Source organism: Caretta caretta, chromosome 24 (assembly GCF_965140235.1).
Source record: "Caretta caretta isolate rCarCar2 chromosome 24, rCarCar1.hap1, whole genome shotgun sequence".
In the NCBI taxonomy this organism is placed as follows: Eukaryota; Metazoa; Chordata; order Testudines; family Cheloniidae; genus Caretta; species Caretta caretta.
The window spans coordinates 957,622-971,607 of record NC_134229.1 but is presented as its reverse complement, the minus strand read 5'-3'; the positions used below and the strand labels follow the sequence as shown (position 1 = coordinate 971,607).

The 13,986-nt window shown below is 59.4% G+C and overlaps 2 protein-coding genes across 2 annotated transcripts; both read left to right on the top strand.

Annotated features, from left to right (window-relative positions):
* Nucleotides 1–66: 66 nt before the first annotated feature.
* CKS1B (CDC28 protein kinase regulatory subunit 1B) lies at nt 67–2,013 on the top strand. The gene is made up of 3 exons (XM_048828595.1): nt 67–213; nt 448–575; nt 1,390–2,013. Exons 1-3 carry the CDS (start codon nt 155–157, stop codon nt 1,440–1,442), a joined length of 240 nt encoding a protein of 79 aa, XP_048684552.1. The 5' UTR covers nt 67–154; the 3' UTR covers nt 1,443–2,013.
* Nucleotides 2,014–3,930: 1,917 nt separating this feature from the next.
* Nucleotides 3,931–11,704, top strand: FLAD1 (flavin adenine dinucleotide synthetase 1). Its single transcript, XM_075122769.1, has 7 exons — nt 3,931–4,391; nt 4,994–5,753; nt 6,543–6,690; nt 8,690–8,788; nt 9,900–10,089; nt 10,872–10,945; nt 11,315–11,704. The coding sequence occupies exons 1-7, from the start codon at nt 4,233–4,235 to the stop codon at nt 11,448–11,450; spliced, it is 1,566 nt and encodes a 521-aa protein (XP_074978870.1). The 5' UTR covers nt 3,931–4,232; the 3' UTR covers nt 11,451–11,704.
* The last annotated feature ends 2,282 nt before the right edge of the window (nt 11,705–13,986 follow it).

The following is a 13,986-nucleotide window of genomic DNA, read 5'->3' as shown; positions in this document are numbered from 1 at the left end:
TCCTCCGGCTGGGCCAATGGGCGCGGGGGGCGGCGGCGTTTGAAAGCGGCCGTTGAGGCCGGCGGGGGGGGAGGGCGGCGCGAGAGCGACCCAGGCGTCGCGTAGGGCCCGGGAGCGCGCAGGGGCTGCCGGGAAGGGGGCGGACCGCGGGAGCATGGCGCACAAACAGATCTACTACTCGGACAAGTACGACGACGAGGAGTTCGAGTACCGGTGAGAGGGGGCGGGGCCGGCGCGCGGCCGGGGGGAGGGGCGCCGGGCGGGCCCCGCCCCCTCCCCCTCCCCCGGCGCCGCGCGGGCCCGTGCCCGGGGGGCCCCGCCCGAGGGACGCGAGGCCGGGCTCGGGCCTAGCCCCGCTGGGGGGGGAGGGGCTCGGGCCTAGCCCCGCTGGGGGGGCCGCCCCCCGGGACCGCCCGCCTGACCGCCCGCTGCCCCCCCCGCTCGCAGGCACGTGATGCTCCCGAAGGACCTCGCCAGGCTGGTCCCGAAGACGCACCTGATGTCGGAGTCCGAGTGGCGGAACCTGGGCGTGCAGCAGAGCCAAGGCTGGGTCCACTACATGGTCCACGAGCCAGGTCAGCGGGCCGGGGGCCGGGGGGGCCGCGGGGCGCTCGGCTTGCTGGGTTTCGGCGCGCTGGGGGGTGGGCGGGAAGCCAGAACCGTATCGGGGACCGGCTCCGGGGCAGGTTTTGTGCTGCCGTCCCGCGTGTCTCCCTCCTGCCCTCGGTAGGAGTTAAGGGCAAGTGCGGGGAGCGGAGCCTGGCCCCCAGCCGCCAGGAACATCCCCATCGCCTGCGACATTCAGAGCCTGCAGCCGGCCGAGCCTTCTGTTACTAATGGTGATGAGCTTTGCAGAAAGAGACCGCACCCGCTTCAAAATCTGAATTTAGAGACTCCTGCCATTGCAGTTCCTTCCTAGGATAAACCCCGCTGCATGCTAGCGGGGCCGCTGTTTACGGTAGCGTTGTCCCCCAGCTGGCCTGGGGACAGAACCGAAGCTGAGTGCTCAGTATGCCAAGTGAGGTGCTGAGGGACAGGGGATTGTAGAAGTGATCTTTGTAGCAATATGGGATGTTCAAGAGGGAAAACTCCTGTTGTCATCAGTCAACTGGGATCCCTTTCAGTTTGCAAGCTTGAGCACATTTGAACTCTGGGGCTGTTGGCTCGCTCCTGGGGGAGACCTAATCTATAACGTGACTATATAATGACACACCTGGCTAAAGGGGCTTCTGGCAAATTAGATTAGATTGTCGGTGTCAATTTACAGGGCTCCGGGTCTATGGTTTTATTCCCTTTCCAAACACTGGGAACTAGGGAATAAGTGAACAGAACGCTTGTGCATTTTAACCTGCAGATTGTCCTAATGCTCTGCTCTCCATCTCCTCTCAGAGCCTCACATACTGCTGTTCCGACGGCCACTGCCAAAGAAGCCAGAAAAATGAACCTGTTACGTTTGACCTGTGTATAGAACCTCCCTCTTTGTCTTCTCTTAGATACATGCACCTTTGGAGGTTTTGTCTCCTGTTTTAAAATGTCTGACAAATGTCTCAATACATTAAAACTCCTGGCGATTAACTTCAAGCAAATCCAATCATCATGACAATAGTGGCTGGTAGAAAATGACTTAACTCAAAACTAGAGTCTGGCCTTTACATAAGAAATATCCTGTTGTATAGAACCCAATGATTCTTACCTACTGAGTGTGTCAATGCTCTCCTGAGTTCTACTTGAGCAGAGAGATTTTTAACTGCAAAATCTAAACTTCACCAGTTGAAGCATAAATATTTTAACATTGTTTGGCACGTGATAGTTGCTGCTTGTACCTTTTACTCCAGGGGGTATGTTGGACTTTATTCCAGGTGGACACTGTATCCACTTCCTTGGCATCTGCTTTAACACTGTTTGATATGTATTTTTGAATCTGTATTTTTGAATAATTTTTAAAGTTCTAGAAAGTCTGTTCAAAATCTGTGGTTGAAGTCCTTCAATAAAGAGGAAGTTTTTTTAAAAAAACATGGGTTTCCTCTCATTCATCTGAAACAATCCTCTCTGCCACCTTTTGTTGTCTAAACACTGGATATCTTCCCCCACCCCCACCAGGTGGTGCTAACACATGTCTTTGTTTTTGTTTCATTAGTTTCAAGTGTTAATCCTCCACAGATGTGTAGAGAGAAATAACTTTGCAGGATTCTAGTAATGTGCCTTAATCTCATTTGCTCTCAGAAAATCTTTCCTAAAAGAGATGAGACTATTTAACTCTTTAAAAGGCTTATTACCTCACTGCTAAGTACCCAATGTTTCTCTAAAACCCACCCCCGCCCTTTGTCTGCAAAATTCATGTTAGGGCTTCAAGGCTAACCTTCTGTCCATCAAGGCAATAATCATAGTAGAGAGTTTAAGTATGGTTAGGTCTTTAGCATTCAAGGTTTAGAACAGGGGTTCTCAGACTGGAGGTCGGGACCCCTTAGGGGGTCACAAGCTGTCAGCCTCCACCCCAAAGCCTGCTTTGCCACCAGCATTTATAAGGGTGTTAAATATATAAACAAGTGTTCTTAATTTATAAGAGGGGTTGCACTCAGAGGCTTGCTATGTGAAAGGGGTCACCAGTACAAAAGTTTGAAAACCACTGGTTTAGAAGACATCCTACTGTCTAACTAGATGCTAAAGTTGGTTTTCCTTGGGGGGAGATGACCTATGTCCTTTTTGGAGTCTGTCTCAGCTATTGATGTATAGCTCCTCTGCTTAGCTCATAGAGAAACCGGTCAAGCACTTGACTGGGGGTAGCTGCAGGCCTCTGATACCCTGAATCCTTGTTAGCCCCCTTACTGGCAGCTTTTTTTCAGTGCGGCATGACTGAACAGTGAAGCAAGGAGCTAGTTAGTGTAAAGTGGTATGGGCAGGAACCATGCCCCTAGCTCTAATTGCCAACAGCTAATTGTCCCTGAAACAGGCTGCCAGAGCCAGCTGCAGTCTGGTGTCCATAGGCAGGGCCCCACGGTGTAGGGAGGGAAGGGTAGCAAGCCTAACTTCCGCAGCATGCCACAATCCCAGTACCATGAAACTCGCTGGGAAGGGTGCATGCGTAGGCAGGACTCCTGGGTTCTCTCCCTAGCTAGGCAGCAAGCCCGGATCCCAGCACCAGGAGGTCCCAGGGAAGGGTGCCTAGGTAGGGCCTCGTGGGGTGGGGGGGGGGGGCAGCGAGCCAATCCCTGCAGTGTGCCAGGATCCCACCAGGGGGCGCCCAGGGAAGGGTCCCAAGGGCACGCCGGTCCGTGCCCCGCCATCGCTCGGACTGTGGCCACGCCCTGTGCATCAGCGCCCCGCCCACGGGGAAGATGCAGGCCAATCAGCTGCTAGGAAGTGCCATTGCTGGGAGGAGCCCTCCGCAGGCTGCAATGGTTCCGCCCTTGCCCTGAGAAGAGCAGGAGTCTTCCGGCTCTGACGTACGTCTCTTTCGCTCAGGTCAAGACTGGCCAATCAGCGCATTTACAGTCTTCCTGTCTACTGACTGGCATCCCGACTGTCCAATGAAAGGAGAGAGGGCTGAGGCGGCCGGGAGAGCTCGGCGGAGGCGGGGCTTCACTCTCTGTGGGCTGGGGAGGCGGGGTTCTCTCCTCGGCTCAGGGAGGGGAGTGGGAGCCTGGGGGGTCAGGACTCCTGGGTTCTCTCCCCAGCACTGGGAGGAGAGTGGGGGCCTGGTGGGTCCGAGCAGGGGGGGCTGGAAGCCCGGACTCCTGGGTTCTCTCCCCGGCCCTGGGCGGGGAGTGGGGGCTGGTGGGTCAGAGCAGGGGGAGCTGGGAGCCCGGACTCCTGGGTTCTCTCCCCGGCCCTGGGAGGGGAGTGGGGGCCTGAGGGGTCAGGACTCCTGGGTTCTCTCCCCGGCTCTGGGAGGGGACTGGGGGCTGGTGGGTCAGAGCAGGGTGGGGCTGGGAGCCCGGACTCCTGGGTTCTCTCCCTGGCTTTTGGAGGATAGTGGGGTTTAGTGGTTAGGGGCTGAGAGCCAGGACTCCTGAGTTCTTTTCCCAGCTCTGCCCCCACTCATGGTCTGACCCTGTTTCCAGCTCTCATACCCAGTCTCTCTCCTTTGGGTCATTTCTCTGCTCTCTCAGGCATTCACATTCATGCTGCCTTAGCATCCTTGTGAGCGCTCTGATGTTTGGTTGCAGGTGCCGCTGTCCTGGAGATGCCTGGGTGTCATCTCTAGAGCTGGGGGGACCTGACTGGAGGTGTCCATGCAGTGGGCCCTCAGGATCTGCAGGAGCATTGGGCGGGTGGGACGGGAGAGCAGGCCTTTCCAAGCCATGGCTGCACAGAGCAGCACCCTCCCTGCGCAGAACGGCCATGCTGCCGTGACAGCCGGGATCATCATCATCGGAGATGAGATCCTGAAGGTACAGTACTGCCGTCCTCTGCGCCTGTGTCACACCGTTTGGGGGCAGGCTCCGTGTAGGCAGAGACTGGGACAACGATTTCTGAGGCTGGCCGTGACCTTTGTCTTCCCCCACGCTTGGCCAGATTGCATCACCCATGCTCACCTTGGTAGCGCCTCACGCTGCCGGCCAACCCGGGGCTACTTGGCAGGATGGAGGGGCCCCCATTTGGCCCTAAGGTAGTGGAACTCACCCAAGAGTCCCTGTTGAGTTTTATTCAGGGGCCTAGCTAGGACATCCATATTGTGGGGAGGTCGAAGTGCACGGCCTGGACAATGTTCAAAGACAGCACCTTCCCCCTGAGGGTCTGAAAAGTCCCAGGCATTAACCACTAGTCCCCACTCCCTCCCAGAGTCAGGGACAAAACCCAGGAGTCCAGGCTCCCAGTCCCCCCGGCTCTAACCACTAGCTTCCACTCCCTCCCAGAGGCAGGGATGGAACCCAGGAGTCCTGACTCCCAACCCCACTCTCAGAGGCATCTCCTAGTTCTGCAGCATGTGGCCAGTTGTGATGCACCGCCCCTTTGCTGGCTGGGGGGTATCTCACAAAAGTTTTGCCTACAGGGATTCACCCAAGACACAAACTCCTTCTTCATGTGCCAGAAGCTGCGGTCGCTGGGGGTGAAAGTTGCCAGAATCTCTGTGGTACCCGATGACGTCGATACCATCGCCACAGAGATCTCCTCCTTTGCGGCCAAGTTCACCTATGTGTTGACATCAGGGGGCATAGGCCCCACCCACGATGATGTGACCTTTGAGGCGGTGGCCAAAGCCTTCGGGGAGCAGGTTTGCCCCCACCCAGAGCTGGTCACCCTGGTGCACAGGTTCTTTGGCAAGACGGACGTGTGTTGCCCCGAGATGAAGCTGGCACACATCCCTGAGTCCTCGCTGCTCAATTACGGCATGAACAAGAGGACGGGCGATGCCTTGAAATACCCCCTTGTCAGTGTGCGCAACGTCTACGTCTTCCCAGGCATCCCGGCGCTGATGGAGCGGGCGCTGGAGGGGCTCGGCCACCTCTTCCGCAACGAGCAGACCTGCTTCCACTCCCGGGAGATCTACGTCAGCGCCGACGAGACGCTTCTGGCACCCGTGCTCAACCAGGCCAACGCCCGCTTCGGGCGCCACGCACACCTGGGCTCCTACCCTGACTGGGTCAACAACTACTACCGCGTGAGGCTGACCCTGGACTCAGAGTCCGAGCAGCACCTGGAGGAAGCCTACAGCTTCCTGATGCAGAACCTGCCCCCTGCGCTGATCGTGCCCCTGGTGACAGAGCCTGTGGCACGGGCAGCCACGGACGTGTATGCCCTGGCTGAGTCCGGTATGGCCTGTGAGCTCTTTGGACAGGGACTGTCTCTCTCTGTGTCCGTGCAGCGCCTGGCACGATGGGCGGGGCCTGTAGGCACAGCCGTAATGTGGTGCTAAGGATGGTGGAGAAGGTCTCTGGAGCCTCCGTGTCTTTGGGGATCAGGCAGGCCTCGTCAATGCCAGCCTAACGAGACCAGCCGTGCCCTCCCGGCGTAGCAGCACTGGGAGAACTCTGCTTTGGGTGGCATCGATTGTGCCAGTTCCCTGCCCCGGCACGGTTCTGCCAGTATAAATGCATCTGCGAGGGCTCGTGCCAGCAGAGCTGCATTGGTGAAATGTCCCCAGAGTCGACAGCTGGGCAGGGTCACCTGTCAGCGCCGTGTGGGCCTTGGGGTCGGCCTCTTCCTCCCGGCATGGCTGTGTTGCACGGGCACATGGGCATGGATCTCAAGGATGGTTTTGCTAACCCTGTTCAGACCCCCCACCCCCAAAGCCAGGCTTCCAGGGACTCTGTGGAGAGAGGGTCCCTTTTCACATAGTGCTGGAGGACAGGTGGTGGGTCTTAAAGGTGATGGGGAGCAGGGGAGTACTCGCAGCTCCCTGGCCAGGAGTGTAACCAGCAACCTCCGAGATGGGGCAGCCCCAGGCTTTGAGAGGCTGGGACCTACCTTGCTGGCTGCTGAGCTGACTCCGTGCAGCAGATGGAGCTGGGGAGGGGGAAGGGGGGCAGGAGTCTCCGAGCCCAATCCCCCATCGAGATCCCACCGCATGAGTCCTCGCTGACTCCTCTCCTCTGTGGCAGGTTCCGCCCTGGGCCAGAAGGTGGCAGCAGCGCTCCGGACCATCGAAGAGGCCTTGGATCGGTTCAGCCTGGCCCAGATCTGCGTGGGTTTCAACGGGGGCAAGGACTGCACGGCCCTGCTGCACCTGTTCCACGCTGCCGTGCAGAGGTACCCGCTGCTTCCCCTACCCCGCTCGCAGAGCAGGGTCCGGCCTGCAGCAGAGTCACCCCCAGCGGGCTGGGCATAGCACTCAAAGGAGGAAGTGAGGTCTAGGGGTTAGAGCAGTGGGGTGGGAGTCAGGACTCCTGGGTTCTATTCCCCGCTCTGGGAGGGGAGGGGAAGGGCAGCTATTGGGGAGAGTCATAGAAATGTGGGGCAGGAAGGGACCCCGCAAAGTCATCAAGTCCAGCCCCCTGCGCTGAGGCAGGGCCAAGTCAAGCTAGTCCATCCCTGATGGAGGTTTGTCCAACTTTCTGAAACTTCTGCCATGGTAGAGAGTCCACTGCCTCCCTCTCCAGAGTGTCACTTGTCTTCGAGTCAGAAAGAGTTTCCTGAATCTCCCCCGCTGCAGATTCACCCGTCGCTGCTTGTCCTGCCTCCAGTGGGGTGCAGCACAATTGATCCCCATCTGTAGAGCCGCCTCTGCGGATTTGCAGGCTGTTCTCAGGCCCCCTCAGTTGTCTTTCTCAAGACGGAACGTGCCCTGTTTTTGAGCCTTTCCTCCCAGGTCAGGTTTTCTAAACCTGTGATCAGTTTTGTGGCTCTCCTGTGGACCCTCCAGTTTGTTCCCATCTTCCTTAAAGGCCGTACCCAGAACTGGACACAGGCCAGCTGGGGCCTCAGCCCTGCCGAGCAGAGCGTGACACTTTGTGACGCAGCAGGGAGGAGGGAGTGTTGTCCTGGGAATGTGGCAGGGGAGTTTCACTGGGGATGGGAGACCTGAGAGCCTGTAACCTGAGCCGGGAGGGGGAGGTAACACCTCTGCCCTGGAACCTGGGCAAAGGCTGCAGGAGGGAGCCTGCTGGGGGGGTTTTGGTTTCAGTTTGGTGCTGGGTGGTGGAACGCAGGGAACCCCAGGGCTGGGGTCTAAGCTCCCTGCCCCCCAGAAGGACTTGGCTGAGGGGTCCTGGTTGTACCCACAAGCTCTGTTTTAGACTGTGTTCCTATTGTCCAATAAACCTTCCCGTTTTACTGGCTGGCTGAGAGTCACAGTGAATCCCAGAAAGAGGGATGCAGGCCCCGGACTCCCCCACGCTCCATGACACACTTACCTCCTGTGTCTTACACACAACACCCCCAGGAACATGCCCTAGAAAGATAGTGGATTTTTTAGCAGCTGCATCATTTGTTGACTCCTATTCAGGTTGTGGTCCACTGTAAGCCCCAGACCCTTTCCAGCCGTGCGACACCCCCCCCCGCCCTTCAATTAGTCCCCGTTTGTAGCTGTGCTTTTGGTTTTCCCTTCCCGCCTGTCATGTTTTGCACTCGTCTTTTTCTTAATTTCATCGTGTTGATTTCAGATTCATTCTCCAATTTTGTCAAGGTCATTTTGAACTCTAATCCCGTCCTCCCAAGTGTTTGCAACCCCTCCCAGCTTTGTGCCATCCACGTATTTTGTAAGCGTGTGCTCCACTCCATTATCCCAGTCAGCAGTGACAATACGGAGTTGTGCCCGACCCCGCTAGGTACGCCCTCCTCCTCTGACAGTGAGCCACTGCTAACTACTGTCTGCAGACGGCCTTGGAGCCAGCTGTGCACCCACCTTTAGAGTCATTTCATCTAGACCCTGGCTTGCTTGTGAGAAGGTCATGTGGGACTGTGTCAAAAGCCTCACTCAGCTCAAGATCTCTCACATGACCTGCTTCCCGCATCCCCTGGGCCAGTAACCCTGTCCGAGGGGGAAATTGAGCTGGCTTGGCATGACTGTGACAAACCCATGCTGGCTGTTCCGTATCGCCCTGATCTCCTCTGGGTGCTCACGACTGGATCGTTTAATAGCATGTTCCAGGATCTGTCCAGGGATAGAAGTTGGTCTGACTGGGGTATAATTCCCCAGACTCCTGGGTTCTGGTCCCAGCTCTGTCACTGACTCGCTGCGTGGCCCTGCACAGGCCAGGACAGGCAGCTGGGGATGGTGTGTCGTGGTGACGGATGTCTCTCTCTCCAGGCGATTCCCACAGCGGGAGGAGAAGCTGCAGGTGCTCTATATTCGCATCGTGTCCCCCTTCCCCGAGATGGAGCAGTTCATTCAGGCCACCACCCAGAGGTAAGGGTGGGGCTGTATTTCCAGGTAGCTCCCCACTTCCCTGCAGTTGAACAGCCCAGGCAGGATGGGCTTCAGGGGCAACTCTGGCACTTACAGGCCGGTGAGCCTAACTTCAGTACCGGGCAAGTTGGCTGAAACAACAGCAGAGAGCAGAATGAGACCCAAAGCTGAACTCGACAGGTTGGGGAAGAGTCAACACGGCTTTTGTGAAGGGGAATCATGCCTCAGCACTATTTGAATTCTTTGAGAGGTCAAAAAACATGTGGAGAAGGGGGATCCAGTCGATATAATGAATCTGGACTTTCAGAAAGTCTTTCCCAAGGTCCCTCGCCAAAGGCTCTTAAGCAAAGCAGAGAGTCAGGGGATAGGAGCGAAGGTCTGATTGGTAACTGCTTAAAAGAGGGAACAAGGGGTAGGAATAAATGGTCAGTTTTCACAGTGGACAGAGGTAAATAGCAGGGTCCCCCAAGGCTCTGTACTCGGACCAGTGCCGGTCAACATATTCATAAATGATCTGGAAAAAAGGGGTAAACGGTGAGGTAACCAAGTTTGCAGACGATACTAAATTGCTGGAGATTAAGTCAAACGAGTTACAAAGGGATGTCACACAACGGGGTGACATGGTAACAAAATGGCAGATGAAATTCCATGTTGATAAATGCAAAGTAATGCACGTTGGAAAACATCATCCCAACTACACATGTACAATGATGGGCTCTAAATCAGCTGTTACCACTCGAGAGAGATCTTGGAGTCATTGTCCTCTGAGGAATCTACGCAGTGCACAGCGGCCGTCAAAAAGGCGAAGAGGATGTTGGGAATCCCCCATGCTCTGGGTGTCCCTAAACCTCTGACTGCCAGAAGCTGGGACGGGATGACGGGATGGATCACTGGATACTTGCCCTGTTCTGTTCATTCCCTGTGAAGCATCAGGAACCGGCCACTGTCAAAAGACAGAACACTGGGCTACAGGGCCCATTGCTCAGACCCAGTATGGCCTTTCATACGTTCTCATGAACCAACCAGTTCATTGCGGTGGGGGCCTTGACATTCCCACAGGGCTTTCCCACCCTTGAATGTTGTTTCCCCTGCTGCTCTTTCTGCGTGCTAGGTACAACCTCCACCTCTGCACAGTGCAGGGCCACATCCAGCAGGCACTAGCAGACCTGAAGGCCCAGCACCCCCAGCTGCAGGCCGTGCTGATGGGGACGAGGAGGACCGATCCCTATTCCCGCACTCTGACGCCCATGTGTATGACCGACCCCGGCTGGCCTGAGTACATGCGGGTGAACCCCCTGCTGGTGCGTCATGGCGCTCGGGCCGCTACTCGTCAGGGAGAGAAGTGCGGTTTGAGCACAGGGCAGGGAGCCAGGACTCCTGGGTTCTATCCGAGCTCTGGGAGGGCAGTTGGCTCTAGGGGGTTAGAGCAGGGGGGCTGGGAATCAGGTGTAAGGGATGAGACCTTGGTCCCCTTCTCCTGCCCGGCACTTCCTCCTACCCACCTCTCCCCTCCCCACAGCATCCATCCTGCCTCCCCTGGGCAGCAACCGCCTCTGCTCCCGCTCAGACTCTGACGCCTGTGGGTTGTCTCAGGCCCTTCCCAGCAGTGATCCAGTCCCAAGCTAGTTCTCCGGACGAGCCCCAAGAAAACTGGGCTAGGGGTTAAAGCTGCTGTGCACCTGGGTCCACACCCCACGGCTCTCCACCCTCCTGTGCGCCTGGGTCCGCACCCCACGGCTCTCCGCCCTCCTGTGCACCCGGGTCCACGCCCCACGGGTCCCTGATCCGCTTTGCAGTGCCCTGTTGTTTCACCCTTCCCTCCACCCCCCAGCTGGCCATGCTGAGGGGATGGTCGGTGTGTCCGAGAGGGAAGGCATTGTGGGGAGAGTGACAGTCCTGATGCCTTTGGGGAAGGGATGCCAGTGGCATGGAGCAGGGACTGGCTGAGCCCCACACAGCCCTCTCCCCACCCCGTGCCCACTGGGCTCACAGCCAGCCGGCCTCAAACGGGGGGAGGGAGCCAGGAGTCAAGTGCCGATGGCTCTGCACGGCTGCTGTAGTGACTTCTCTGTTCTGCCTGCAGGACTGGACGTACCGGGACATCTGGCACTTCCTGCGCACGCTCTTCGTCCCCTACTGCATTCTGTATGACAAGGGGTAAGAGCCTGGCTTGGGGGGCGCTGTGCCTCCCCTCCCCCAACCCCGCCACTGCTCCCCGCGCCTTCGTCCAGCAGGACCAGCTGGGCTGGGCTCCATGGCGCTGGGGGTGGGCAGCTGGAGGTCAGTGCCAATTGGGTGCTGCCCAGGCTCTGGAGGGGCAGAGTGAGGGCTGAGCAGTGTGGGAAGGGAGCTGAGGGGGTGGCAGGATGGGGCGGCGTGATGCACGGGGCCAGACGCATGGCCAGACTCGCCCCATCCAGGATGGTGCAGGAGCTTTCTCGCACAGAAGGAGGCACTGGGCAGTGCCTGGCATCTAGGACCCATTGTGTCCCCACCCTGCTCACAGCCGCCCTCCCCCTGTTGCAGCTACACCTCCCTGGGGAGCATGAGTAACACACAGAAGAACCCGGCACTGCGCTACACCAACGCCCTGGGCCAGGAGAGCTACCGGCCGGCCTACCTGCTGGAGAACGAGGAGGAGGAGCGCACCTCGCGCCAGTGAGATCCTGCCAGGCGGGCCCCGGCCACAAGAACCCCCCACTCGGTGGTGAACTGGACTGAGCGCGGGCTGCTCCCCCGGGCACTGTCGTCGGGACACCCACCCCCGGCTCTACCAACTCCTCTGCCACGGGCGCTGCCTCCCTATGCCATGGATGCACCCCATGCCAGCCGTGTGCCCCCCGCCGGCTGGGCACTGCTGACTGGGGCATGCGGAGGGAGGGCCCGGGGGCCCTATGAATAAACCCGCTGACCTCAGCCTCCTGCCTCTCCTGCCTCTCCTGCCAGCGCCGGCTCCCTGTGGGTTCAGAGCATCACCCCCAAGGTGTGGGTCAGTGGGTACATGGCAGTCTGGCCTGAGGAGGGCAGAGGATTCTGGGAGATTGGATTTGCAGGGAATCTGACCCCTCCCTGGAACCATTGGCAGGGAGCCCCCCCGCCAAGGCCGACCACAGCTAGAGCCCCACCAGTCCTGCTTGGTCACTGGCAACGTCTGCTCCTGGCACCATGTTTCCCCATCCGCACTCTCCCTGGGGCAGCGCCGGGCATGGGACTCCAGGCCTGGCATCTCACTGGTGCCACCTGGGCACCAGGGGCTGGGGCCCCATGCCCTGTCCAAGGGGAGGTCTCCTAGGGAGGCTGCCCCCCTTTTCCATCAGGTTCAGTCCGGTTGGAGGCCAGGCCCCCTGGGGGTGGGAACGAGCCCAGGCCTAGCGCAGGCAGCAGCCCCTCCCCCACCTTGCCCGGGGCCGTATTCATGCAGCCCTTTCAGCTGCAAAGAATCCAGCAGCTTCCAGCCTTTGCACAAGGGGCTGGGCTGGGTCACGCGGCTCTCCCCTGCCCGCTGCAGGGCCCAGAGGCAGCTCATCCCCGCACGATGCATCTCCTGGGCAGACGCTTGGCCTGGCAGCCCCGGTCCCTGGCCCGCTACCCCCTGGCGCAGCTGGCCCCTTATCCCCTGCGACGGGCGGTTCAAGGCATGGTGCGGCCGGGGCCCGTCCCCAAGGGCCCCGTGGGGCTGAATCTCAGCTACTGGCTGCTGGACGTCCTGCGGGAGTGTGCCTATGTCCTGCTATGCTGCTGGTGCATCAAGGAACTGCTGGACTAGCCCCCCGCCCCCTCGTGTGCCGTGCTGTGTGCGTTTCTTCCCAGCCCCCCCACCCCTCCACAGGGCTAGACCCACTGGCTGCACTCTGTGGTCGCCTGACCCCATGCTGCTGGGGGGCCTGGAGCCGACGGAGCTCCCACCAGAGGGACGCTTTGGGACGCCCTGAGCCTGTAGAAGGTGGGTACGAAGGTCCCCCAGCCTTGACACTGCCTCCTGCCTAGCCAGCCCAGCGCTGGTCAGAGAGTGGGGCCGGGATCCGAGCCCCTTCCCAGGGACCCAGATCCAGCGGGGTGTGTCTACCCCCAACAGGCAAATCCACAAGTGGCTCCCCCAGTGCCCCTGTCTGCGGCTAGCAACAGCCAACAGGTGAATGGGTCGGGCTGGCATGGCCACCCCAGAGCCACGCAGTTCAGAGCCATCAGAGTGGGGCTCCAAGGACACCTTCCTTCCTTCCCAAATGCCAGCGTGCCCCAGCCTGGCTCCCCAGCCTGGCACCCTCTGCTCAGCAGGGTCCCCAGGGCAGTGGGAGGTGCTGTCACACCTGCGGGGGACGGGCAGCTCTTTCCCCCCACATCTGTGGGCTCCAGGCTGCATCCGAGCCGCGGCTACTGGCTGTGTTTTCTCTCCTCTAGCTGGAATCCCGGCTCTCCAGCCCTGACAGGACGGGAAGGGGACTCAACGGTGGGTGCCTGGCCCCCTGCTCAGCGCTTCCCAATAAACCTGGGCAATGCATGACTTCCCCGAGTGCTCCATCTGACTGCTTCAGCTGCCCTGACGCCAGGCCCAATGAACCTTCCAAACATCTACCCCGGCCAGGCCTGGGAGCTGGTCGGGGCTGTGTGGGGCGGGGGGCAGGGCCCACGGCGGCCAAGTCTCTGGGCCGAGTTTCCTGCAAAGCTCCTGCTGTTTATCCAACTTTTCCTTCCTGTGCTTGGGACATTATCAGCATGGGCCCAGCCCCCTCCCCCAGCCAGCCCCCGCTTGGGCAGGCAGGGGTCCCTTGCCCAGCACACTGGGATGCCGCTCAAAGTGAAGCTGCATGGGCAAGGAGACAAGGAATGGCCCCATGGGGCTGTGCCCTGGGACGGGGGACTCTGCACAGCTCACGGGGGGCCAAATGCCCTGGGCCAGGATCTGGCTCAACCCCCAGCGGGAGCGTCTGTCCCCCCTCAGCCATGGAGCCCCGGCGCTGGGCAGGGAATAGGCCCCTGGGGCTAAGCACCAGGCAGCGCTGCCTAGTGGTTTGGGCAGAAAGTGCTGAAGGACCCCAGCTCTGGTGCAAGGGTCCCTGGGAGCAGATGATCTGCAGCCAGGATGCCGGGGTTCTTGTGCCAGGCCAGGGCACTACAGCTGAGCACAATGGCATGAGAGGCATCGGAGCCCACCACTGCTTCCCACAGCACAGGGTTCCCCTGGGAGGGATCGGGCACCG

Bases quoted from the DNA above. Each gene is read 5' to 3' on its own strand.
- CKS1B (XM_048828595.1), top strand. From the start codon at position 155: ATGGCGCACAAACAGATCTACTACTCGGACAAGTACGACGACGAGGAG. The intron at 214-447 runs GTGAGAGGGGGC...CCCCGCTCGCAG, and splicing joins GACGAGGAGTTCGAGTACCG to GCACGTGATGCTCCCGAAGG. The intron at 576-1,389 runs GTCAGCGGGCCG...ATCTCCTCTCAG, and splicing joins CTACATGGTCCACGAGCCAG to AGCCTCACATACTGCTGTTC.
- FLAD1 (XM_075122769.1), top strand. From the start codon at position 4,233: ATGCAGTGGGCCCTCAGGATCTGCAGGAGCATTGGGCGGGTGGGACGG. The intron at 4,392-4,993 runs GTACAGTACTGC...TTTTGCCTACAG, and splicing joins TCGGAGATGAGATCCTGAAG to GGATTCACCCAAGACACAAA. The intron at 5,754-6,542 runs GTATGGCCTGTG...CCTCTGTGGCAG, and splicing joins GTATGCCCTGGCTGAGTCCG to GTTCCGCCCTGGGCCAGAAG.